At 55.7% G+C, this 25,202-nt stretch overlaps 2 protein-coding genes across 3 annotated transcripts in view; both read left to right on the forward strand.

Annotated features, from left to right (window-relative positions):
* Positions 1–10,489, forward strand: part of NEK8 (NIMA related kinase 8) — a 37,036-nt gene extending 26,547 nt beyond the window's left edge. For both annotated transcript variants that reach the window (XR_008311802.1, XR_008311801.1), the window contains 2 exons: positions 10,085–10,136; positions 10,409–10,489. The gene's annotated coding sequence lies outside the window, so the exon portion shown is untranslated. The remainder of the gene's footprint in view (positions 1–10,084; positions 10,137–10,408) is intronic.
* Positions 1,379–24,546, forward strand: TRAF4 (TNF receptor associated factor 4). The gene is made up of 7 exons (XM_053275000.1): positions 1,379–1,566; positions 10,085–10,136; positions 10,409–10,513; positions 10,667–10,828; positions 11,589–11,750; positions 12,915–13,070; positions 13,760–24,546. The coding sequence occupies exons 1-7, from the start codon at positions 1,424–1,426 to the stop codon at positions 14,390–14,392; spliced, it is 1,413 nt and encodes a 470-aa protein (XP_053130975.1). The 5' UTR covers positions 1,379–1,423; the 3' UTR covers positions 14,393–24,546.
* The last annotated feature ends 656 nt before the right edge of the window (positions 24,547–25,202 follow it).

A 25,202-nucleotide genomic window follows, 5' to 3' on the forward strand; every position in this document is an offset into this window, starting at 1 on the left:
CGTTCCAAGGCAGTCTACCTTCTGAGTCCCAGAGTGGTGGGGGGAGTTGCTGGGCTTCCTGGAGGCCCCTGTTGGAAGCGGGCAGGGCGGGAGACCCTTTCAGGAGGAGCCAAGGTGGAGGTGATAGTCTCCGGTGGTGGATTATTGGGGTGCCTGCAGGGGACCAGAACCCCCCCAACCCGCTGCATGTTGCCAGACAACTGAGATGTCAACTTCACGGTTAGATTTTCGGAAGGTTTATATTGGGTGTTGGATTGTGCTGCTTTGTGCCTCTTTCCCTGTTAATCGGGGTGTGTGTGTCACGATTAAGTGTCGGCGTGTTCTCATTTAATGCTGTTGCAAATTTTGTACAATTCTCATTTTGAGAGGGGGAGGGGGGAGAGAGCGAGCGCTGTCCCCCCGCCCTCAGCTGCCATCTTAGCATCTCTTTGGGAAGATGGAGCTGACCCTGGGGAGCTTTGCTTGGGCGCCTCTCACACTGCTCACAGACTTTGCAAGGAGAGAAGAGGAGGCCACAGCTGGGAACCTTCCTTCCTCCTTGCAAGGGCTAGTTGGGGAGGGCAGTGCGGCATCTCGGGCTGCCCCTGGGAATGGGGCTAGATGGATTTGTTGAATCAGAGCATCAGGAAAGTCTGATGTGGCCCTCTGTGGATGCTCAGAGGCCCTTGCACCCCATGGTCTAGGACTGCCAACTTTTTTTCCTTACTGATCCTCTGCCTTCTCCTGTCACGTGGAAATCCAGCTGGCAGAGCTTGACTCATTTGGGCCTCCGAGCCAGGCCAGATTTTGGGGATGGCTGGGGCGGTAGCTCTGTGGCAGAGCATCTGCTTGCTGGCACACAGATGGGCCCAGGTTCAATCCCTGGCAGCATCTCCAGGGAGGGCTGGCAGAGACTCCTGCCTGAATTGCCGGAGAGCTGCTGCCAGTCCGTGTCGACAACCTTGAGCTGCGCGCTGCCCAATGGCCCGAATCTGCAGAAGGCAGCTTCCCACGTGCCTATGCAGATTGCTGCCTGCAGACCCATAGCCAGCCCCCCCCCCAAAAAAAACCCTTTAAAAACAGCTGGATGCTACTTGCACCGGACTGTTGGGGCGGGGGCCGGATAAGCTGCCCCCCGCCGTTTCAATCTTCGAGGCTGGCCACGGGCCGGAGGAAAGACGAGTGGGCGACCCTCCTGAGGGGCGGGCGAGGCGTGCCAGCCAGCCAGCCAGCCAGCCTGCCCGCCCGAGGAGGCGGCGGCGGCGGCGGCGGCAGCAGCGAGACAATAGGGAGCGGGGCGCCGGGGAGGCGGCGCGCTAGGACCTGGCCGGCGCAGCGGCTGCTGGAGGGGGCGGGCTGGGCCGCGCAGGCAGGGGAGGCTAGTCAGAGAGAGCGCGAGAGAGTCCGAGGCGGCGGCGGCGGCGGGCGGCGGCGGAGGAAGAAGATGCCGGGCTTCGACTACAAGTTCCTGGAGAAGCCGAAGCGGCGGCTGCTGTGCCCGCTGTGCGCCAAGGCCATGCGGGAGCCCGTGCGCGTCTCCACCTGCGGCCACCGCTTCTGCGACACCTGCCTGCAGGAGTTCCTCAGGTCAGCCTCGGGCGGGCGAGTGAGCGAATAGGCGGGGGCCGGCTGGCCGGCCGGCTCTCCTTCTCCTCCACCTCCTCTTCCCCCGCAACCAAGCGGCCGGCGCGCCCAGCAGCAGCAGCAGCAGCTTGCCGGGTGGCGCTCCTTTGTTGCGCGGCTGCTGCCGCCCTCGGCTCAGGCCCCGCTGGCCTCGGCCCCTCCGCGGGAGGAGGCGCCTCTGAGCGCGCGCAGAGTGCGAGGGGGCAGGCCCGGCTGGAGCGCTCGGCTCCGGCTCGCAGGCCAGGAGGGGGCGTGTGGCCGGAGCCCCGCTCGCTGCACCGGAGCCAGCCCCTGGGCTCGCTCTTGTCTCGGCGCCCGTGGCAAGGCTCCCTGGAGGGACCTGGCGGCTCCCTGCCGGCCTGGCCGGCAGCCGTGGGGAGGACCTTGGACCCATCCGCCGGCAGGGCAGGGCAGAGCAGGCCGAGGTGGGCTCTCCCCGTGGAGTGGCTGTCCCGTTTCACACGGGCTGGAGCGAGCCTCGCCCTGGAGAGGGGGGCGGGGAGGCGGCTGTTCCGCACGCTCCCTGCCCGGGTGCAGTTGAGATGGGGTGCGCGCGCGGCCCGTGCTGCTGCTGCTGCTGTGAATCTGGAGCAGCCCTGCTGGGTCGGACGCCCCGGCTAGAGCCTGGCGTGCCAGCAGGTTTCCAGCTGCGGCCACCCGGGTGCCCCTGCGACGCCCCCCAGCCCAGCCCAGCCCGAAAGCCACGGCTCCCTGGCAGGAGTCCCTGCGCCTTCCTCGGAGGAGTCTCCGTGTCCCGCCGCCGGCCCTGCTGGAACAGCTCCCAAAGAAAGACACCCTCACGCCGCCGCCGCCGCCGCTCCTCCGAGCTCCCCGTTAAGACCGCCTGGCCACCCCTTCCTGTCCCTCGGCAGAGGGCCCCAGTCAGCCCGGCGGAGAGGGGCACCCCAGAGGGCAAGCCCTCTGAAGCGGGAGCCCAGGTCCCTTCTCTGCCTGCCTGGTTGGCCGTGATGGCGGGGACTCCTGCCTGAGAGGGGGCCCTGGACTGCCCCACGGCCCAGAGGGATGAAGAAGGGTGAGACTGTGTGTGTGGTGGTGGTGGTGGTGGGAGGGGGGACTCTCGGGAATGGAGGAGCCAGACAAGGGGGCGGGTTGGGGAGGGACCCCCAAGCTGTAACAAGAGCCGACTCAGCAGCAAGCAGGGATGTTGCCAACCAGCCTGGTTTGTTTGCCGACCCCGAGCAGCTGAAGCTAGCCTTCTCCCGAATGAAATCCTTGGTCTAGCTGCCCAGCGTGGCCTGCACTGACCGGCAACAGCTCTCTTGAGTTTCGGGCTGGTCTTGCCCAGCCCAGCCTGGAGATGCTGCCGGGGATTGAATCTGGGACCGACCGACCTTCTGCATGCCCAGAAGATGCTCTCCCACTGAGCCGCAGCTCCACTCCGCAGGAAGCTGCTGTCTGCTTTCTGCCAGAGCTCTGGTCCATCTAGCTTAGCATTGCCTACACTGACTGGTAGCAGCTCTCTGAGGCGTGCCCAGCCTGGAGATGCTGCCAGGGACTGAACCTAGGGCTTTGGGCATGAAAGGAGGTGCTGCTCTGCCCCTGTTGTTTGAGCTGGATTAGGGGTGGGTGGGTGGGTGCAGAGTGCTGCAGTGACCAAGAGGCCTACAAGGGGGTGGGGCCCCTTAGTCAGCTCTGGGCATGGGGGAGGAACTTGGCATAGCCCATTGGCCTTTAAGAGTGCAGCTGGTCATCATTTGATGCTGTGTCTGCTGCAAAATGCTTCTCAACAACCCTGCGGGTAGGCTGCTGGTGGCTTCGTTGTACAAGTGGCAGGCCCGCTGAGGCAGTGTGAGACCCGCCCCTGTCCCCAGCCCCAGCCCTCCTTTTGCTGCCCCACACAGCTTCATACTGGTCGGTATGAAGGGGAAGCTGCTGTGTCCCCCAACCCCTGAAATTCCTGCAACAGAAATCTGGCAGTAACCGCCACTTTAAAAAGATGTCTTTCTGCTCAGTTAACAGGGGAGAACGTCTTGCATTGGCCTCACTCGGGCTGGTGCTGAGGAGGGCTCTGGTGTCCGCTCGAAAGGGGAGGCTGCAGGCCCTCAGGTGTGCACAGGTGAAGGCGGAGGGTGTTTTGGGAAGGTGCATGTCTGGAAAGGGGCTATATGCAAAGCTGATGGGACCCTCAGGGCAAAGAGGCACTGGGGCGCTCTTCCTTCCCGTTCGAGAACCCCGTTCAGGCCCTAGGTTGCGCCCGCGTTCAGATGTCTGTAGGCAGGTACAAGGTTTTGTGTGAATGACTTGACCTGTGTTGGCACTAAAAGTGAACCTGGGGACAGCCTCTCCTCCTCCCGGAAAAGAGTCTGGGTCCCACCGCATAGTCTAAGGACACATGATGCAGGCACCTTGCTGAAGCTAAGCAGGTCTTAGTGTGGTCACTGCCTGGATGGGAGACCCACCCATGCACGCCACCTTTGGGGACAGGGTTGTGGCTCAGCAGTGGGGCATCTGTTTTGTGTGCAGAAGGCCCCAAGTTCCATCCCTGGCAGCATCTCCAGGTAGGGCTGGGAAAGACTCCTGCCTGGAACCTCGGAGAGCTGCTGCCGGTCAGTGTGGACAATACTGAGAGAGGCAGACCAAGGGTCTGACTTTGGCTTGGGTATGAGGCAGCTTCCTAGGTTCCTAAATGCAGAATACAGAAACCTTATTCAGACATCATGTTCTACGTGCGTACAGATGTCTGAATGCTTGGACATGCTTTTGTGTGAATGGCGGCACCTGCATCTACTTTAAAAGTGAGCCAGGCCCCCTGAAATGAAATATAATACAGATTGGAAGTGCACTGCGTTTGCTATAACTTTGTGAATAACTGTACCTGGGCACACTGTACACAAGTGTTGAACATTGTGGGAGGAGAGGTGGTCTTGTGGTAGCAAGCATGCATTGTCCCCTTTGCTAAGCAGGGTCCACCCTGGTTTGCATTTGAATGGGAGACTCCATGTGAGCACTGTAAGATATTCCCCTTAGGGGATGAGGCCAATCTGGGAAGAGCATTTGCATGATGCATACAGAAGGTCCAAGTTTCCTCCAAGATCGGGCTGGGAGAGATTCATGCCTGCAACCTTGGAGAAGCCGCTGCCAGTTTGTGTTGACAATCCTGAGCTAGATGGACCAAGGGTCTGACTTGGTATATGGCAGCTGCCTATGTTCCTAACACAACATGTGGATAGGCTTTGTGTGTGCGGGGGGGGGGGGGGGACCCAGCCATCCGTCTGTGTCATTTGACAGTATTGGCTTCAGCTTCCAGGGGGCTTTCACGTCCCCTCCGTGAGCTTGATTTCTGTTGCTACTGCCAATGTTTATATACTGCTTTTCAACCAAGTTCTTTACGCGCTTTACATAGAAGAATACGTTAGATGGTCCCCTGTCCCCAAAGGGCTCACAATCTGAAGAGAAACACAAGGTGGAGATCAGCCGCCGCCACTGAAGGGATGCTGTGCTGGGGTTGGATAGGGCCAGTTGCTCCCTCCCTGCTAAACGTAGCACCCCTTTAAAGGGCGCCTCTTTCCTCAGTTAGCAGGGTTTAACGAATTCATCGCCCCATCCTGAAGTGGTGGGGCTGAACTCATACAATGCATGCATAGGGAAATTGGCTCCACCCTCCCCATACACACTTTCCTCTCTCCAAAGTTAGGACTACGTGGATGCTTTTGTTCATATGCTGGCCGGGCTGCCATCTTTCCTGGGTTGCGGGTCCGCGTGAAGGGGAGGGGAGGGGGAGGGAGCAGCTGAACACACCCCGACTCGCCTTGAGCAAGTGTAAAAGAGACAGAGAGAGAGAGAGAGATGCATAAAAGACTGTTTGTGCTTTCTGGAATGCTGGAGGTATTTTTTTGGTGGTTGCCGTTTCCTTCATTCCACAGTGGCGGCGGCGGCAGCGGCCTCCTAGGGGAAGGGCACCATAGGGCCTGGCAGGTGTGGGGTGTGGAAAGCAAGGCTGGCAGCGGAGACGCCGATGGCTCCTCCGTTGGTCCTGAGGCTTCCTGAGTTGCTCTGGGCAGGCTGTATAAGGACCGGGGAGCTTTTGCTTCTGTTTATGATTATGCTTCCGGTTGGTGATTGAAATAAAGATTCATTTATGCCCAGGCCAGCTGGGGGGGGGGTGCGTGAGGTAGAAACGGAGGCCTTGGGGTGGGTGGGCTGGCTGGCACAAACAAACAAGCCAGAAGCGGGGCAGGATGTTCTTCTTGTGCAAAGCCAGACGCTTCTGCCCATTTCCTGCTTCCTGGACTGGCAGCAGGTAGGGTCCCACTCAAGGCATAACCGGGCCAGTGTTCACCCAGAATCCGTTCCCAGCAGCACCCCAAGAATGCGGCGAAAGCAGCACTAGGGAGCCTCTGGGCGTGCGCAAAGTGCATTTCTTGCGGAGTTCCTTTAACTGCAGCCAGCCCTGAGGCTTCAGGTCCAGGGGAATTGCCTGCAGGCCGGCAGGGACCCCCGCGTGTTTTGGAAATGTTCCGCGGGAGTCAGCTGCTGGTTCCGGGGCAGGCTGACCTCCAGACTGTATCGCTGGAGGTGAAAAGCAGGGGCTGGTTCCTCCTCTACCCCCCCCCCAAGATCTCTCTGAGCTGCTGTGTCAGCACATTCCCTGCCCAGCGAAGCACAAGCCCCCAGGAAGGCTTGAGTGGGGATTAATCTGTTGCCCCCACCCTGGGAATTCCCAGCCCCCCCCCCCCCGTTTAACCCTTGCTCTTCCCTGTGGGGAAGGGGGGCCCTCCAGCCAGCTTTGCCTGGGGAAAGATGAGCCACAGATCCCTCTGCAGAGAGACCCAGCACTTTTAGGGAGACAAGAATCGTTTCTCTTGTGCTTTCTTCCCGACAGTTTACAAATGTCCTTTCAGGGATCCTTAAACATCCCTGTCAGGTGGGCTGGTAGTAATAGGTCTCACTCAGCCCTACCTGGAGATGCTGCCAGGGATTGAACCCCGGACCTTTGGCATGCAAAGCTGGTGGTGTACCATGGCTCTATGGCCGCTTCCTGGAAAAATTCTGCCCTTAATACCTAGAAATGTAGGAAGCTGCTGTCTACTGAGTCCGACCCTTGGTCCCTCTAGCTCAGCATTGTCCACACTGACTGGCAGCAGCTCTCCAGGGTTCCAGGCAGGAGTCTTTCCCAGCTCTGCCACTGAGTCCTCAAGACGCTCTTTGCACCCAGTCAGCAGGGCGGGTGGCCACGTGAGGGGCTCAGTGCCTCAGCAAAAGCCTGTGTGCCTTGTGGCAGGAACTGGCATTTGGGGGCCCTGTTGCCAGCGTGCTTTTTTAGCAGTATGGGCGGGGTGGGGCTGGGGGACCAGAACAAAGGCCCTTGTGTGTGTGTGTGTGTGTGTGTGTCTCTCTCTCTCTCTCTCTCCCCCTCCCTTCCTGGGTCAAGCTGTGCCTGCATGTGCCACGCGTCCATGCAGCCAAGGACTGGTGCAGCCTGGCACAGGCGGCCAGAACTGGGGGTGGTCAGGAGAGGCTTGCTGGGTGAGCAGAGGGCGTCATGCTTAGTGGGCGTGGCGCCTGCCTGGGGGAGACCTTCCTTCCTTAGAAGAGGAGAGCTGGTCTGGTGGTAGCAAGCAGGACTTGTCCCCTTAGCTAAGCAGGGTCTGTCCTGGTTGCATCTGAATGGGAGACTTGATGTGTGAGCACTGGAAGAGAGTCCCCTTAAGGGATAATGGGGCCGCTCTGGGAAGAGCATCCAAGTTCCCAAGGTCCCTCCCTGGTGGCATTTCCAAGATCAGGCTGAGAGAGACTCCTGCCTGCAGCCTGGGAGAAGCCGCTGCCACTCTGTGAAGACAATCCTGAGCTAGATGGACCAAGGGTCTGACTCCGTATAGGGCAGCTTCCTTCCTTCCTTCCTAGGGCGCAGGGACCAGTGGGCACTTCATAACCTGAGAAGTTCTGGGGCTCAATAATGACCTCCCCCTGCTTTTTTTTAATCCCCTAAGAAACAAGGGGGTTGTTCCCCCTCCCCTGGAAACAAGTTGTTTTCTTTCCGTCGGGAGCTCCAGCGGGTCTCTGCCAGTTGTGGGGCCTCTGGCCTAAAACAGGAGCCAGTGGATGGGGAGGAAGGGGCAGACAGGCTCCTGAGTAGCAGGTGCTGCCAGCGGGGCGGGCGGTCAGGCGGGCGGCTGACTCAGGCAGGGAAGGAAACGGAGAGTGACCTTTGGCTGGCAGGTGCTCCGTCATTACTTCTGTCAGTTCCCTGTGGCTGAGGTAGGCTTTCTGGGTGAGTGGGGTGTGTGTGTGGGAGGGTAGATCCGACTTGTGCCGTCTAGGGTGTGTGCACCTATACAGCACGGACCTTTCCACGTGGCGGGATCCTACAGCATGGTTCACCTCCTTGGGGAATCCTAATGCTGGTGGGAGCCTCTCCCACTCTGTGGGCAAGTTGGCTGGTCCTGCGGAAGCGAGCCTGAATTGTTCCCTTTGCTAAGCAGGGTCTGCTTTGGTTGGCTTTTGGATGGGTGACCACATGTGAGCTCTGGAAGATGTTCCCCTTTGGGGATGGGGCCGTCGCTCAGTGGCAGAGCATCTGCCTGGCATGCAGAAGGTCCCGGGCTCAATCCCTGGCAGCATCTCCAGGCAAGGCTGGGAGAGATTCCTGCCAGGAGCGAAGTGAGTCCAAACGCGGCCCCGCTGGATTCCAGGGGGAGCACGGAGGCAGCGGTGCTCTGTGTGGCTCTGGCATCTGGCATGACTGAGTTCCTTCCCTGAGTGGGGAGTCCCGTTGTCTGGCCCGGCTGCTGCTTGTGGCGAAGGGTTCCTTTGGCACAGCCTGGGACCGGAGTGCGACTTCGAAGGGGGCACTGCAGGAGGAGAAGGCAGGCGTGGCGGGGCTGAGAGGAGGAGGGCTTGGCCCGGTGCCCAGCTGGCGCCGCTCACTCCCAGCCGTTGGGTCTCTGAGCACCCCCACCCGCCTGGGCCTTGCGTGTCACTCCTGGGGCGTTGGCCTAGCAGGTGGTGGCCGGCCAGCTGCTGCTTCCCCTCGTGGCGGGAGGGTGTAGACAGATGGTGGGGATTAGAGGGGCACCCCCAAGCCCTCCCCAGGTGGAGAGACGGGAGCGGGGGGGGCTTGTCTGGGATAGGCGTCTTCGGCCACAAGCCCAGCTGTTGGAGAGGCAAGGCCTGGGCCCCCCTGGCCTGGCACGGGGCAGCCTCGGTCCCCGGCCCCTCTGTGCCTGGGATGGCTCAGGGTCTTGCCCCTCGGCTCTGTGTTTTGTCATACCGTCCCCTCCCCTACAAGGACAAATGTGTATATACCCCTTTTCAGCAGAAGTTTGTTTGTTTATTGTTTGAATTTATATACCACCTTTCATTAAAAAACAATCTCAAGGCTGTTTAGAAAAGTTAAAAAAACATACAATAAAAAAAGCAAACCTAACTTAAAATCTATAAAATACAAACAGTACACAGGTAAAAACACATAGAACACAGTCCTCCAATCGGATTACATGGAAAAAAATAATAATAAATATAATAAATAATAGTAATACTTTATAATAATAAATTATAAAATAATGGTTATAATAATTTATAAATAGATAGATAATAAAATAAATAGAAACAAAGATGGTTCCCCGTCCCCCCTCCTCCGTGTCCCTAGTCAAGTGTCCGGGGCGCCTCTGCTGGAGTTGTGGTTGAGATGGGGGTCTCTGTGGTGGTTTGTTCCCTGCCAGGCTGTTCAAAGGGTTCTGAGAGGCGGCATGGGCTACTGGGTGGAGCCGGAGAAGAGGCTGGCCAGTCCAGACTCAAGCCCCACCTCTTTGGGTAGCCCCTGAGGCAGTCCCATTTTGGCCTCAGTTGCCAGTCTCTGAAATGGGAACAGCAGAGACTCTGTGTTGGGTCTTGCGAGAGAATAATCCACAGCAAACCGGGCGTGTTGGAGAACTGCCTGGGAGGAGCTGGTGGCGGGTGCCGTTCTGCAACTGAGCTGCAGAAGCCCAGAAACTGGTTTCTGTTGCAGAATTCTGCAGTTCTAATTCTGAGATCCGAATCTTCTGAGTTTGTTTTTCTCGTCCTCATAGCTGCAAGGCCACCTGATGGCGCAGCAGGGAAATGACTTGCCTAGCAAGCCAGAGGCTGCCGGTTCGAATCCCCGCTGGTCGGTTTCCCAGACTATGGGGAAACACCTCTATTGGGCAGCAGTGATAGTGGAAGGTGCTGAAAGGCACCATCTCATCCTGCACAGGAGGAGGCAATGGTCAACCCCTCCTGTATTCTACCCAAGACAACCACAGGGCTCTGTGGGCGCCAGGCTTGAAGGTGTGAGGGCCGTGCCTGGAGAAATCTCAGAAGCCAGAGATGTCGCTGAGTTGGGGGCCGGGGGCCATAGCTCAATGGCAGAGCATTCGCTGGCCACACACAAGGACCTGCGTCCGGCCCCCAGCACCTCCTGCTACAAGGGATTAGGGGTAGCAGAGCGGCCCTTTCTTGGATCTCCACCCTCCCTCTCAACCTCTTGCTCTTCCTTTTGCAGCGAAGGGGTCTTCAAGTGTCCCGAGGACCAGCTGCCCCTCGACTATGCCAAGGTGAGCCCCCAGCCACCCCCAGTGGCAAGGTCCGGGACCGGGTAGCCAAGACGGTGTGTGTGCGCTCACTCGTGTCTCTGTCCCTGCCCCACTGCTGAAGTTCGGATGGCCGGCTCCTGGGGCCAGTCGTGCCCCCCCACTTTAGGGCTGTGCCAGGCCCCCTTGAGGGTATCAGTACAAGGTATCAGCTTGGGGGCGACTTCTTGTGTCTGAATCGGCTGCTGCTCCTGAGCCTCACGGGCCTCCTTTCCTGCCCTCCCTCCCTCTTCTAGATCTACCCAGACCCGGAACTGGAGGCCCAGGTGCTTGGCCTGACCATCCGGTGCATTCACAGCGAGGAGGGCTGTCGGTGGAGCGGGACAGTCCGGCACCTGCAGGTGATGGTGATGATGATAATAATAATAATGTGCCCTCGGGGGCTGGCAAGCAGTGACCCTGGCGGGAGAGGGACGGGGCTGGCGGCTGGGCAGCAGATGCTGTGCGTCCTTCCTTCCACCAGACATTCCTTCTCTCTCCCCTGCTGTACTCAGGCGCACCTTGGCACCTGCAGCTACAACGTGGTGCCCTGTCCGAACCGCTGTGGGGCTAAACTGAGCCGCCGGGACCTGCCGCCCCACCTGCAGCACGACTGCCCCCAGCGCCACCTCAAGTGTGAATTCTGTGGTGCCGACTTCACCGGGGAGGCCTATGAGGTGAGGAGGCGGGGCTTGGGAATAGAGGCGGGGCCAGGTGTAGGGATGAGGAGTGGCCTATGAAGTGAGAGGGTGGGGCTTTGGAATGGAGGCGGGGCAGCTGCCATGCAGCTGGTCCTTCCCCTTCCTACCACATCTTAGGGGAGGAGAGCTGGTTTTGAGGTAGTGAGCATCCCCTTTGCTAAGCAAGGTCTGCTCTTGTTTGCTTTCGGATGGGTGACTACGTGTGAGTGCTGTAAAATAATAAGGGCTGTGTAGCTGTGTGGTAGCACCCCTGCTTTGCCCGCAGAAGGTCCCAGGTTCAATCCCTGGCAGCATATCCTGGCAAGGCTGGGAGAGACCCCTGCCTGTAACCTCAGAGAGCCTCGGCCAGTCTGCGTAGACAGTCCTGAGCTAGATGGACCAAGGGCCTGACTCGGTAGGAAGCAGCGCCTTCTCTTCCTCTCTTTTGAAGGCACCTCACTTGCTCTCTGGTTGATTAACCACTGATCTGCTGCTAACTGGGCAAAGAGGCACCTTTACAAAGTGGTGACTCTCTTCACTGAGCAGGCGGAGAGCAACTGGCCCTATCCATCCCCAGCACAGCATCCCTCCAGTGGTGGTTGCTGGGGTCTGTCTTCTGCTTTATTTTTTAGATGGTGAGCCCTTTGGGGACTGGGAGCCTATGTATTTGTCTCTGTGTGTGTGTATGTATGTATGTATGTATGTAAACCGCTTTGGTGTGGTTTCTGACACCCCTTTCCCTCCCTCTGCTTCCCAGAACCACCAGGGGGTCTGTCCCCAGGAGAGCGTCTACTGTGAGAACAAGTGCGGGGCGCGCATGATGCGTCGGCTGCTGTCCCAGCACATGCTTGCGGAGTGCCCCAAGCGCACCCAGCCCTGCAGCTACTGTGCCAAGGAGTTCCTCTACGACACCATCCAGGTGAGCCCTGAGGTCTGGGAGTGGTGCCTGCAGGGACCTCCTGGTCCTGGATTTGGGAATAGCTGGCCATAGAGGAAAGTCCCAGGAAACCAGACGGATCCTTGGTCAGCGTCTCGGCTTCCTATAGTCAATGTAGTCAGCGTTTATGTGCAGCTGGGGTTCTCCCCCGCATTATGCATCACTTTACATGTACTTCCACTGAACCTCGTTTGCCATTTTGTCACCCACTCACTCAGATTAGAGAGAGCTTTTTGGAGCTGCTCACGATCCGTTGTGGATTTGACGACCCTAACTAGTTTGGTGTCATCTGCAAATTGGGCCACTTCGCTGCTCACCCCAACTTCTAGATGGTTTATGAACAAGTTAAAGAGCACTGGTCCCAGTACCGACCCTTGGTGGACCCCACTTCTTACTTCCCTCTCTTGTGAAAACTGCCCCTCTGTTTCCTGTCCTTCACGCAGTTACCGATCCACACATGAACTTGTCCCCTTCTCCCCTGACTGCTAAGTTTGCTCAGCAGCCTTTGGTGGGGCACTTTGTCCAAAGCTCATTGGAAGTCCAAGTATACTATGTCAGTCGGATCACCTTTATCCATACACTTGTTGACTCCCAAAGAATTCCAAAAGGACTCAGCCTTCCATCCTTCCGAGGTCGGTAAAAGGAGTACCCAGAATGTTGGGGGGGCAATATGCTAAATCATTGTACACCGCTTAGAGAGCTTCGGCTATAGAGCGGTATATAAATGTAAGTGCTATTGCTAGTGAGGCAAGACCTGCCCTTGCAGAAGCCATGCTGCTTCTCCTTCAGCAAGGCCCATTCTTCTATATGTTCGACCATTTTCTAAATGTTCAACAATGTTCCATCAGTTCCCCCACCAGATCCCTTTTTGAAAATCGGAGCTACATTAGCTATTCTGAGCTGTTCTGTAAGGGCGGTCTAGAAATTGAACTAAGAAGCAGCAGCAGCTGCTTTCCAGTCCTCTGATACAGAGCCTGATTGCAGGGACAATCTGCATAGTCTTGCTAGGAAATCGCCAATCCCACATTTGAGTTCCGTCAGCACTCTGGGCTGGATGCCATCTGGCCCTGGCGATTTTTGCCGGCCTTGGTGCTTGACTGTCTCCCCCCGGTCTTCACTGTGCCTTGCTTCTCCCTCTGCTCCTAGAACCACGAGTACCAGTGCCCACGCTACCCTGTGCCTTGCCCCAATCAGTGTGGGGTGCCCAGCATTGCCCGGGAAGACCTCAGCGGGCACCTGAAGGAGAACTGCACGACCGCCCTGGCGCTCTGCCCCTTCAAGGAGGCTGGCTGCAAGCACCGGGTAAGGAAGGCTCTGCCCTCGCTTCCCGCCCTCCTCCTCCCCTCCCTCTGACGAGGCTCCTGAGTGTGGAAAGAGCTGGTGTCACATCATGGCTAAGAGAGTGTATTATTTTATTTATTTCTTCATTTACAAGTACTAATAATTCTTAGGTCATGGGCAAAGATTACGGGGAAAGGAATGGGCATTCTGAATCAATCTTGATTGTTGAGCAGTATAGTGTTAATTATTGTATTGTTGCAGCGTTCAGGACAGATGAAAGGATGCATAACATGTCATTAACTTGTGGACCTGGCCATTGGCTAAGTTTACAGAGTGTACAGTTTTCAGTGGCAGTCTTCCATGATAGCTGACTAGAAATTCCATGATCAGAGAGTATTGCCTACAGGATGGGGCCGTAGCTCAGTGGCAGAGCATCGGCTTGGCATGCAGAAGGTCCCAGGTTGAATCCCTGGCAGCATCCCCAGGTAGGGCTGGGAGAGACTCCTGCCTGCCACCTTGGAGAGCTGCTGCCAGTCAGAGTAGGCAATCCTGAGCGAGATGGACTAGCGATTGGACTCGGTGTGTCAGACCCATGACTAGCCTGGGTGGTCTTTGGATCTGCCCTGCTGTGAACTGCCCACGGCAGGCCCTTCACGGGGCTCTGAGAGCACCTGCCCTTGTCCAACAAGGGCCCTGTGATTTCTCCGCAGTGCCCCAAGCTGGCCATGGGCCGCCACCTGGATGAGAGCACCAAGCTGCACCTGGGCCTGATGTGCGCCCAGGTGACTCGGCAGCGGCAGGAGCTGGCCGAGCTGCGCCGGGAGGTGGAGGAGCTGGCGCTGGGCAGCGAGGGGGTCCTGATCTGGAAGATCGCCGACTACACCCGCAAGCTGCAGGAGGCCAAGGGGCGCAGCAACTACGAGTCCTTCAGCCCCGCCTTCTACACCCACCGGTACGGCTACAAGCTCCAGGTCTCGGCCTTCCTGAACGGCAACGGGAGCGGGGAGGGCAGCCACCTCTCGGTCTACATCCGGGTGCTCCCCGGCCAGTACGACAACCTCCTGGAGTGGCCCTTCTCCTTCCGGGTCACCTTCTCGCTGCTGGACCAGAGCGACCCCTCGCTCTCCAAGCCCCAGCACATCACGGAGACCTTCCTCCCGGACCCCAACTGGAAGAACTTCCAGAAGCCCGGGGCGGGCCGCACCTCCCTGGACGAGAGCTTGCTGGGCTTCGGCTACCCCAAGTTCATCTCCCACGAGGACATCAAGAAGCGGAACTACGTGCGGGACAATGCCGTCTTCATCAAGGCCTCCGTGGAGATCCCCCAGAAGATCCTCTCCTGAGCCACGCGGCAAGCCCCCGCCCCCCTCGCAGGTCTAGCTGGACGGCGGGGGGACTCGGGCCCTCTGGGAATTCCTCTTCCCACCCAAGCAGTGGCAGCCCTGCCATGAGGCGAGGCATTGGCCTCGGGCAGCGGGTTCTTGGAGCTCGGGCAGGGCGGCAAGATGTCCCCGGCCGTGGCCAGCAGAGCGGCGCTTAGGGGCCGATGCCCCCCCTTGCTGGCTGTGCCCTCCTGGCAAAGTTTGTGAGAAGCACCACGAGAGAAGAGGAGGCTGCTGGCACTTTCCCTCCGCCGTGCCCTCTCGAAGCGGGTTTGGACCGGGGGACCGAGGCAGCCTTTTGTCCCTTGGCAAGATCTCAGGGCTGTCCCTGCAACATGGTGCTACACATCAGGGGAGAGGCCCAGCCTGGTGGGGGCCCCCGTCCCCAGGGCAGCCAGCCTGCCTGCCTCTGTGGCCCCCTTCCCAGGCAGGGAGTGGCGTGCCTGCGAGGCCTGAAGCCTGGGCTGTGCCTGCTCAGCAGAGGTGCAGGATCCGGGCCCCAGGGCTGGGAAGGCTTGGTCTGCCTGGAGCCCTCCTGTTCCTCCGGTGAGAAGCCAGCATTCCTGGCCTTGGGCCTGGGAGGTTTGCGGCGGGCAGACTCTGCTCTCAGGCCAGACGCCCCTCTTGCTGTGATGCCAGCCGGGCTGGAAAATCTTTGCCCCTTCCCCCCCGAATGTTGATCCCCTGCCCCATCCCCCACGTAGAGCCAGTGCCTCCCCTTCGAGGCGGGCTCCTTCACCTCTCTTCCAGTGCCTACACCTGTCGGAATCGGTCTCCCTCCCTGGCTGCCCTCCTGCATGCCTCCCCGGTTCCCTGGGTTGACGTCCTGTTTTGAAGCGAGCGGGTGGAGTTCTTGCCGCCGCCGCCGCTCCTCCTCCAAAGAGCCATATCCTGTGCAGTCAGCCCCAGGGCGCTTGAGTGGGACTTGTGCTCCCCCATTCTCTGCCCTGGGGGAATCTTCCTGGTACTGCGTGACTGTTTTGCCGGCAGGGGTGTCGGGAGCAGTGGTGAGCTCTGCCCCCCTCCATCCCACCCCAGGTGTGTGTGTGTGTGTGTGTGTGTGATTTTTAAAACAACAAAAACAATAATAATAAACAATTTCTTGTATTTATTAACTGGGCTGGATTCTTGGTGGGTTGGTATCCTCTCTCTCTCTCCATCTCCTTCCCTGCACATCTCTTTATCCAGCGTCCTCCCCCCTCTGCCGTCTGTCTGGTTCTGCACAAGGGAGCTGGCTTGGAGGGGTTGGGGACAGTGTCCCCTGGAAGAGATGTTGTTGACTACAAATCCCAGAATCCCCAGCGGCAATGGCTTTTTTTTTGCTTGGGGATTATGGGAGTTGTGGTCAAGAACCTCTGGGAATCCCTCTTAGAGGGAACACTGGTTGGGGAGGTAGGAAGAAGGAAACCCACCCTAACCCCTGCACCCCTTTTTGGAATAGGCCCCAAGCTGATGCTTCCTCCTACCCCTGACCAGTTCTGGCTTGTTCCCTTGGGAGAATGTCGTTCAATGCATCAGGAGCACCCAAGCAGCCAGGAAAAGGGCGGGCTGGGGGTTGGCTGGCTGGTGGCATCAACTCCTTCTTTGTCACCGACTGCTCCGGTGCTTCTTTCTCTCTCTGGTGTGGATGGTCCACAAGCTCCTCCTTGGAATACGGAGACAACAAGGAAGCCCCCTTTGGGGAGTGGTCATACCTCAGTCCCTGGGGTCTCCAGTTAAAGGATCAGGCGGTGGGAAAGATCTCTGCCTGAGCCCTGAGCTGCTGCCAGTCAGTGTAGGAAAACGCTGCTGCCAGTTAGAGTAGGAAACCCGAAGAAGGTGGCTGAACAGTCTAGCAGCTTCATGAGCTGAGCTGGTTGGCAGCTTCTGCCTTGCTTCCTTGCAGGATGGCCTTGCTTGCCTGTCCCTTGGCACATTTGTCTGGCAGTTCAAAAATAGCTTGTGAGAACTTCGAAGGCTGCAATTTGCTTCTGGGGTCTGTGTGCTTTTTACCCCTGTGGCCGTCATGGGTGGCAGTGCTTTTTGTGAGTGTCTTTGGTCTTGGAGTCCAGTCTTGACATTTTGTTCCAGAGATCTTTGGAGGGCGGCTGAAACCACTGCTAGATTATAGCGTGTGGTTTGGGTGTCGCTGGTCTGTGTTGTTCGGTTCACTTGGGTTCTCTCCTCCCTGGTGACTTGTGTGGGGACGGTTTTAGCTCTCTCTGCAGCGATTTCAGGAACCTTGTTTTTGCAGAATTTTATTATTTGTTTCACTTGTCATAGGGGTGTTAAACCCTGGTAGAAATGCTTGAGGGCAAATGTAGAGAAAGGTGGAGGCAACCCAAGAAGTCTTCATATCAAATGGTGCCTTTGGCTGCGAGGTAACTGAGTGTTCTCTGTTGGGTTAGTAGCTAGTCAATATTCTCTCAAGTGTGGCTGCTCCATCGGACCTACCTTACAGGGTTGGTGTAAAGCTACGCAAAATAATACATGTGATGTGATATTTTCTGAATGCTCTTGGAAAGTGCCACATAAATTTTGAGCAGAATGGAAGAGCTGGTCTTGTGGTAGCAAGCATGAATGGTCTCCTCTGCTAAGCAGGGCCTGCCTTGGTTTGCATTTGGATGGGAGAGTGTACGTGAGCTCTGTAAGGTATTCCCTTTAGAGAATGGGGCCATAGTTCAGTGGTAAGAGCATCTGCTCTGCATGCAGAAGAAGGTCCCAGGTTCAGTCCCAGGCAGCATCTCCAGATAGGGCTGGGGAAAACCCAGCCTTGGAAAACTGCTGCCAGTCAGTGCAGGCAGTACTGAGCTAGCTGGGCTCAATCTCTGATTCTGTTCATAAGGCAGTGTCATCAGGAGCATCCCTAGCTCAGCTGTTGAGCCTCTGGTGTGCATGCAAAAGGTCTCAGGTTTGGCCTCTGGCAGCATTTCCAGGTAGGACTGGGAAATACCTGTCTGAAACAGGTTGAAGAGCCGCTGCCAGTCAGTGTTGGCAATACTGCGCTTGATGGACCAAGGATTCTAATGAACAAAAGTTGGAAAATTGTAAATCCTACTTCAGGAAGTCCCGTGAACAGAGAAATGAACACTTTGGGTCTTCTCGGATCCTAGCATTGGCGTAAGTGTGTCTTTGCTTACCTGAAGGCTTTCTCCTCCTACATCCATGTTATTTGAGGAGATTCTGCTGTCATTTAAATGTGTTTATTCTTTGAGTCCCAACAGCGTGTGCAAGAGAGCCCCTTGCATTTCACAGGCAGAAAGTGGAGCGGATTGATGAAGGCTTAAGAAGAGGCTCAGGTGGGAAGTTGGCCGTTTTTTGTGGGAAAGAAAATAGTAGGATTTCAGCACAGCTGATCTTGAATGTCCATGACTGGTTGCTTTTGTCCCCAGGTAAGTTGTGTGTGTGTGTGTGTGTATCTCCGCTTATTAGTGCTAAACAAGGCTCTTATCTTTGTACTTTGGACTGCTTTTGCAGTGCCCAGGCGGTGTCAAAGGTAGCCTAGCTTTGCTTTCCTTCCTGAGAGGAGGTGATACCATGCACTGGGCTCCTGCATAGCGCAGATGTTCAACCCCTGAGTCATTCGGAGGCAGGCCTGGGGCGATGACTCTTCCACGAGGGTGGAAGGAGCACTTTATCTGCATATGATGGGCAGCAGGTTGGGCTGGGCGCTGGCGCACTTTCTCCTTGGTTACCAGTTTGTTGCCTGGATCACAGGTCAAACTGATGCCTCACCTGGGTTGAGGTTACCCCCAGGCTGGCTGCTGCATTTAATATCTTTTCTTTAAAAAATGAATTGTGTGGGCCCTGGTAATCCAAGCATGGCTGAATCTGGTGGCCTATATTAAAAAATACACACTCAAAAACAGGTGCCCCTTTTGCCTAATTATACTTCCTGGACCAAAAAAGGGGCCCAGATGTCCCTTGAGGCAGGAACAGTTCCTTGCAGTAGATTAGGCATCTGGCAAGGACAATCCAGAGACGGACCCTGTTTCAGCTTGTGATGTGGAGCCCCTGAACAAGAGTTCTGTACAAACCAGCCTAGATCAAAATCCTGAAGAATATCCCCCCCACCCACCCCCAAGTGTGTTCTGCTAAAATGCACTTTTCTTGTAACATTGATGGTGTGATTTTCTTATGCAACCCTTCTGTTCTACATAACAAAAGCTAGCAGAGCTGTGCTGAAAACCGTATCATCCTTGCGGTTGGAGAATTGTAGTCGCTCAAGAGAGATGGGACTTTGAGAGCAGCTGGCCTGCCTCCCTCTCAATTTTTTTCTGTCCTTCTATCATGGATAGAAGTACATCACTTGTTCTTGAATGTCCCTCGACCTTGTTCTAGAGCCTTTAAGCTTTCCGATCTTTTTCTGATCTGGATGTAAGGAGCATTTCCTTCTCCCTGATCAGTTTTTGCCCCGAGCTACAGATAAAAGTGAACCTTTACTGTATCTTAAAGTTGGACTTGTTAAATTTCAGACAAGTTAAGGCCTTCTTCCAGGAAGCTCTTGGCAGTATTTAATGTTGATTGGGGTTTTTAAAAACTGCTGATTCTTGCAAGGTTAGGTTGTTTTAATGTCACCTTTTTTAGTAGTGGCGTTTACAAGATTTATTTGATGTTTTTCATAAGATGGTTTAGCTGATGAGTGCTAATTACGGATGGAAAATCAGGCTGTCTATGAGGAGCCGAATTCGGTCACGGTGGATTTTAAGTCCCGTGAATTGCACTGAAGAGGCTTGAATGGTCTCTTCATTAAAAGGGACTGGACTTTGGGATTGTGCTTTGTATAAATAAACAGAAGCTAGTGTGGACCTTGGAGTCGGGGTGAGGGAGGGTTTGTGCAAAGAATTTCTTTCTCGCCCCAATACACACACACACACACCACACCACACCACCTTTGGTGCTTAGACTCAGGAACTGGGGCAAAAGCCTTAATCGGTGGTGACCCACATTTGGGCCCAGACAGGGGCTTAGAGAAGGAGAAGGGCTGCTAATTCCGTCATTGCCTGAAGCAGCGACTTCCGCCCCACCCCACAGCATGGGGAGGAACAGCTCTTTGGAAAACATGCTCAGGCATTCAAGTGGCAAAGGGGCGTGTGTGTGTGTGCATGCATGTAAAATCTGCGACAGGCTTGATCCATGGGTTTATTCCTAGCAAGGCAAGCACTGTGATTCCTCTGACATGTGCGGAAGAATTTCTTTCAAAATATATCCCCTCCCACCCCAAATGGGTGGCCTAGAAATGAGACACACATTTGATCTAAAGATAATGCCAAGTGGTGTGGTGGGTTTCCACTCCCCTCTTTACTGGGCCAGGCAAAAGGTCCAAACACAAACACCCAGCAAATGGGTGTTTGTGGCATAGTGGCAGATCACGCAGCAGGTCCCCGGCTCAATCCCTGGCAGTGTGGGACCTTTATTTACTCTAAGTCCTTTTAGCACTGCACCACCACCAACAAGGTAGCCCCAGGAAACGGACGCAGACACCAGCTGGTTTTACTCAATCAAGGATCCACGTTTATTTTAGTCAGTTAAACAGCAAGCTAGCTTCTAATTCTTACACATACACACACACACACATACTCAGCTAGCCCCACTCCAAAGGTGATCAGTCTGAAAGGGGTGTTGGAAGAAGCGTAGAGGCCTCACTTTGGATGTTAGTGCTTCTCAGGGGTCTTCTGGTTTCCTGCCTGACTTATAAAGGGAAGTTTCCACTCTGGTTGATACATCTTTAGTCCACTTTCATCTCTGTGATCACAAGATGTACCCATCCTGTTTCTTCCAGTTCTTTCTCCTTTACAATATATCTCGGCAGTCCTCCCTGGGTCTCACCGATTCTTCAGGCCCTTGGCATCTTTCCAAACATTGTCTGTGTTAGAGAGGGAGTGGGGGCTAGGGGCCCTCTTGATGCTACTCACTCATGCGTTCCTCCATACATACCGTTCGTAAGCACTACCTAAGCATTCCATTTGTCAAGATCACATGGCTCATTGGGTTACAGAAGTGAGCTAGTACAGATTGATACATTGTTTCTTATCTCTAGATTATTAAGAGCTTGCGGTTCAGCCTGTTATTACAATATTGAACATTAATATTTTGTTTCTTGTTTCTACATTTTATAACTTGCAAGTTAACCAAGTACTTTATGCATCACTACTATCATAAAGCTAGCATAATTCTACAGCAGCATCTCCTGGGAGGAAAGGCTCCTGCCTGAAACCTTGGTGAGCTGCTGCCAGTCCGTGCAGGCGGTCCCAAGCTAGGTGGACTCCATAGACGGCAGCTTCAGATGCTCAGTGTTTTTCATACTTTGGCAGGTGTTCTCAAGCATATGCTTTTCCCCTCTCTCTCCCCCTTTTCTCCAGGGAGAGAAAGCTAGTTTGATGGGGTGTGGGTGTGGGGCGTGGAATGGATAAATATCCTCCCGCTCCCCGGAGCCACCAGCTGGAAGAGCCACCCACCCCCGCCCTGGACACTGCCTCTTGGGCTGTGGCCTGCCTCTCCAAATTCACAGCGAGCAGCTGTGCAGGCTGGAAATCTTGGCACCTCATTAGCTTGATCTGTAATTAAGGTGCACTTTGCTTATTATGGCGGGCTCTAATACACAGCAGATGGAAATTAGCAAGCAGGAAGGAATTGGGTGTGTGTGTGTGTGTGTGTAGGGTGGCCTTGCTCTTTCGACGGAGGCTGGTGCAATTTTGGCCTTGATTGACGGGGCCGGTGCGGAAGAGAGGGTGGCGTGAGACACCAAGGCAGCAACCAGCCTTGCCCACCCCACTTGGGAGACTAGGCTCCGGTGTCTAAGGTGTGCAGAAGAGCAGCTCTTACCACGGCTATGTCTTCTCCTCAGTTGCATCTGGCCGCTTACTCCCTGCCAGTCTGTCGGAGCGCCTAGACTTTGCTTCCCGGTAATCTCCTCCCAATGGCATTAGAGCTATCCCGGCTTAGACAGGAGGAACCTCCATCTCAGGTTGGAGGGGTGCGGCCGTCCCCATGGGCCAGATGCAACAAATGGCCTTCGTCCCGGGATAAGGGGTAGTCCTCCGGAGGACTCTGGGTTGAGGGCCAATTGTCCCGGCTGAGGGTTACTCCTTATCTTGGCGGAGGGGGGGGGGCGGCAACCACTTTGTCCCCACCTGGGATCTGGCCACTCCAGCCTCTGACGTGTCTTGGGCACGTGGCTTCCTCTCTTGCTAGCCATGCCGAGGAGGGAGATCTTTTCGTGTGGCAGGTCTCTGAGCTGTGTGCGCCAGTCCTGGGGTAATAGTGTCTGCACAGGGGAGCCACATTGGCCCACAGGGTGCTAACCGGAAGAGAAACGAGGAACCCCCCTGGGAATGATGGCACATAGGCCCAGTGGGTAATCACGGCATGCTCTCCGCAGCAGCATCGGGCAGAACAAAGTGTAGGCATGGTGCTTTTTCATTCAGCAGAGGCTCATGGGAAGGCCCACGTACACTGTAGCTCGATGGGATGGACCAAGGGCAAAGTTCGGCTTTCTGGGAATCATTTTAAAATGATGGAAATGTCTTTAAAAATTTCATTTTTAAAAGCAGGTGTCTGGCACTTCTGGTCGCAAAAATGAACTTGAGATTGGCACTACAGAGCATCTCCAGGTAGGGCTAAGAGACACCCCTGCCTGTAACCTTGGAGATGTCACTGCCAGTCAGTGTAGACAACCCTGAGCTAGTTGGACCAATGGTCTGACTCCGTATAGGACAGCTTCCTATGGGGTGAGGCCATCGCGCTGTGGCTGAGCATCTGCTTTGCATGCAGAAGGTCCCGGGTTCAGTCCCTGGCAGCATCTCCAGGCAAGACTCCTGCCTCAATTCCTGAAGAGCAGCTGCCAGTCAGGGTAGACAGCACTGAGCTGGGTGGACCAACAGTCTGACTCAGTAGACAGCAGCTGCCTAAGGGATGGGGCCTTTTGCTCAGTGGTCGAGCATCTCCTCTGCAAGTCTTGGGTTCAGACCTTGGCATCTCTGGGCAGGGCAAGGCTCCTGCCTGAAACCGTGGAGAGCTGCTGCCAAGTCAGGGTAGGCAGTGCTGAGCTGGAGGGACTCTTGGTATCCGGCTGCTCCTGGCAGGGAGATTTAACTCTGCGGTGTGAGTTACTGTAGCCCATTGTGCTGGGCCATGTGCCCACCCAGGCCCTAAAACCTGCTTAGCATCATCCAATTAGAGGCCTATTTTTAGAGGCCGCCCTTGCAGAAGAGAAACTGCAAAGGGGGGGGGGGGCATTCTCCGGCTAGTCCTTGGGTCCCTCTGCGAACGACTTCAAGCCTTGCTGGAGTGGATGTTGCCCACCCGGCAGCACCCGAGTTTCTGTCCAGGTGGGCCAGGCTCAGAAAAGGAGAGGGCCGGGCGGCTGCCCCATTTGTCCCCACCCCAGATTACGGCCCTGCTCTGCAGCCAAATAGAGCAAACCATACAATTAAGCTCTAAGTGATTGTGACTCCAGCAGGGGGTGGGAAGTAACACTGGCTTGTTGCACGCACAAGTCGGGTTCTCTCCCCCAATAACCACCTTAGCCAAACTGCCCTGGTTGCCTCTGCAGTTGGAGGCGGAAATGTCCTTCGCCTCCTGGCACTTGAACCCTCCTCTCTTGGGACATTTCAGTGGGGGTTCCTGAGCCCCACTGAAAACCCCTTGCATAAGATCACAGGCTACTCGCACATAATCCTCAGCCTCACACGTCTGACTGGTAGCTTTCAACTGCCTGGCTAGTGTCGTTTCAGCAACTTTCCACAGAGAAACAGAAGTTATTTCTGAGTTGGCGCTTATGCTGGAGGGGCGAGTTGTGTGGTCGTGGCCGTCTTTGGAGAGGTACGTGTTTAGCAAGTTCTTTTCTCCCAGTTTCCCAGAGAAGAAGAAAATCATCATGGTTGATGTCACCATCCCTTTTGAAAACCGGAAAGCAGCCATGATGGAGGCCAGAGAGAAGAAGCACCAGAAGTATGCCCCACTCGCACAGGCACTCAGGGAGCGAGGCTATGAGGTCTCTGTCCACGCCCTGCTGGTCGGGGCCCTGGGGGGCTGGGACCCCACCATCGAGCCAGTTCTGAGAGCCTGTGGTGTGGGCAAGCGCTACGCCAAGCTCATGTGGAAACTGATGGTGTCTGACGCCATTGGGTGGTCCCGAGACATCTACATAGAACACATCTCGGGACACTGCCAGTACCAGGAGCCAGCTCGCCCCCCCTAACGTCCCGGGGTGTGTGTGTGCCGGACCAGCCCGCTCCTCTAACCCAAGAGGGGAGGGGCCACTGAGCGCTCAAAGGAACGGCTTGCCCTCCTAAACCCAGAGGAGGGGAGCCACCCACACGGCTTGTCCCGCTACACCCACAGGGGGCAAGCCACCACACACTCCACCCTACCTTGGTAGAGGAGTTCCACCAGAGCTGCGGCCAAGCCCAGCGAGGTTTCTTTTTTCCCCTGCAGAAGGATGCCAGACCCCCTGGAAACCCCCAGAGGACACCCCGGGCGATGTGCCACCTCCCACCCACAAGTTGAGACCGGGTTCCCCCGCTTTCCTGGCTTGGACTCTATCCTGGACCCTGTCCAGATTGACATACGCGTGGAACCGAAGGAGGACTTGCATACATTGCCGATGCCTTGCAGCTTGCGACTAACTCAGATGGACACCTATTTTCTTATGGCTGTCTTGACCTGCATGTACATATGTATGTAACCTCCCGCCTCGGGAACGTGATCTATAACATATCTAAATGCTAAACAAACCATGCCAGCACAGTGGCTGACCACGCCAGGACCTCCTGCTGACAACACCCCTGGAGGACCCCCTGGACCTGGAGAAGACCCTCCGCCGTCAAGGACCCACGCCCAGAGGCTGCAATTGGCAGAAGACGACTGGCACGGCCCTGCTGGCCACACGCAAGGTGAGGCTGGGATCTGTCTCTCCCTTGGACCTTTCAGACATTCCTCTCACTTAACTCTTTTAACTGCACTCTACCCAAACCTGTAGGAACTTGCGTACAATGCTATATTCTCTCTACCATTGCAACCACACATTCTTTAGTATGCGGCCGTGTTTTATCGGGAAATTCTATTCACTGTTGCTTTTGTAAACCATATGTTAAACATTCTCTAATAAAGTCAATCAGTTCTTTTCTCCCAAACAGTTTGGTTTCCTCCAATCTCTTCTTCTTTGTCGTCATCGCCTATCACACGCCCCAAGGCCAGGCCCAGTGCTGCTCCAAGCATCCAAATCCAGCCATCTCCGCCTTGCCTTTCTTACAGGAGGTTTCGACCCTCTTGCATGGCACCTATTTATAATTAGCCACATTTGGAGTTGGCAGCCAGCATTTCTGGTTTCCAAGCTTCACACAATGGACTTGGGGAGGGGGGAAAACACCCTCTTGCCATGTGCATTTACGTGCTTGCACTGCTGCCTGGGTACAGTAGACTTTATGGCTGCTTTGCCTTTTCCTACCGATGAAGGTTACTCTAAATCGCATCTAAAGCTGGCGAGCTGAAAGGAGATTAGTACTGCCAGGATGCCAAGTCACACGTTCTCTGCTGGTCGATGTCCGCTCATTTCAGGTTCAAAACGAATGCAGCTTAAAAGTTCTCATGAACTGTTGCAGAGACTAATTCCAACCTGGATAGATCTCAAAGGTGGTTTTGAGTCATTCTTATACCTTTGGTACAATGGGTGAAAGGTACAAGGGGTGGATGGGTGAAAGGTACAAAGAGTCAAAGGTACAATGGGTGGAAGGGTGGATGTGACAATGGTACAAAGAGTCAATTGCCATTGCCCCTTTGATCCATTGCC

This window comes from Hemicordylus capensis, chromosome 12, assembly GCF_027244095.1.
Source record: "Hemicordylus capensis ecotype Gifberg chromosome 12, rHemCap1.1.pri, whole genome shotgun sequence".
Classification (NCBI taxonomy): Eukaryota; Metazoa; Chordata; class Lepidosauria; order Squamata; family Cordylidae; genus Hemicordylus; species Hemicordylus capensis.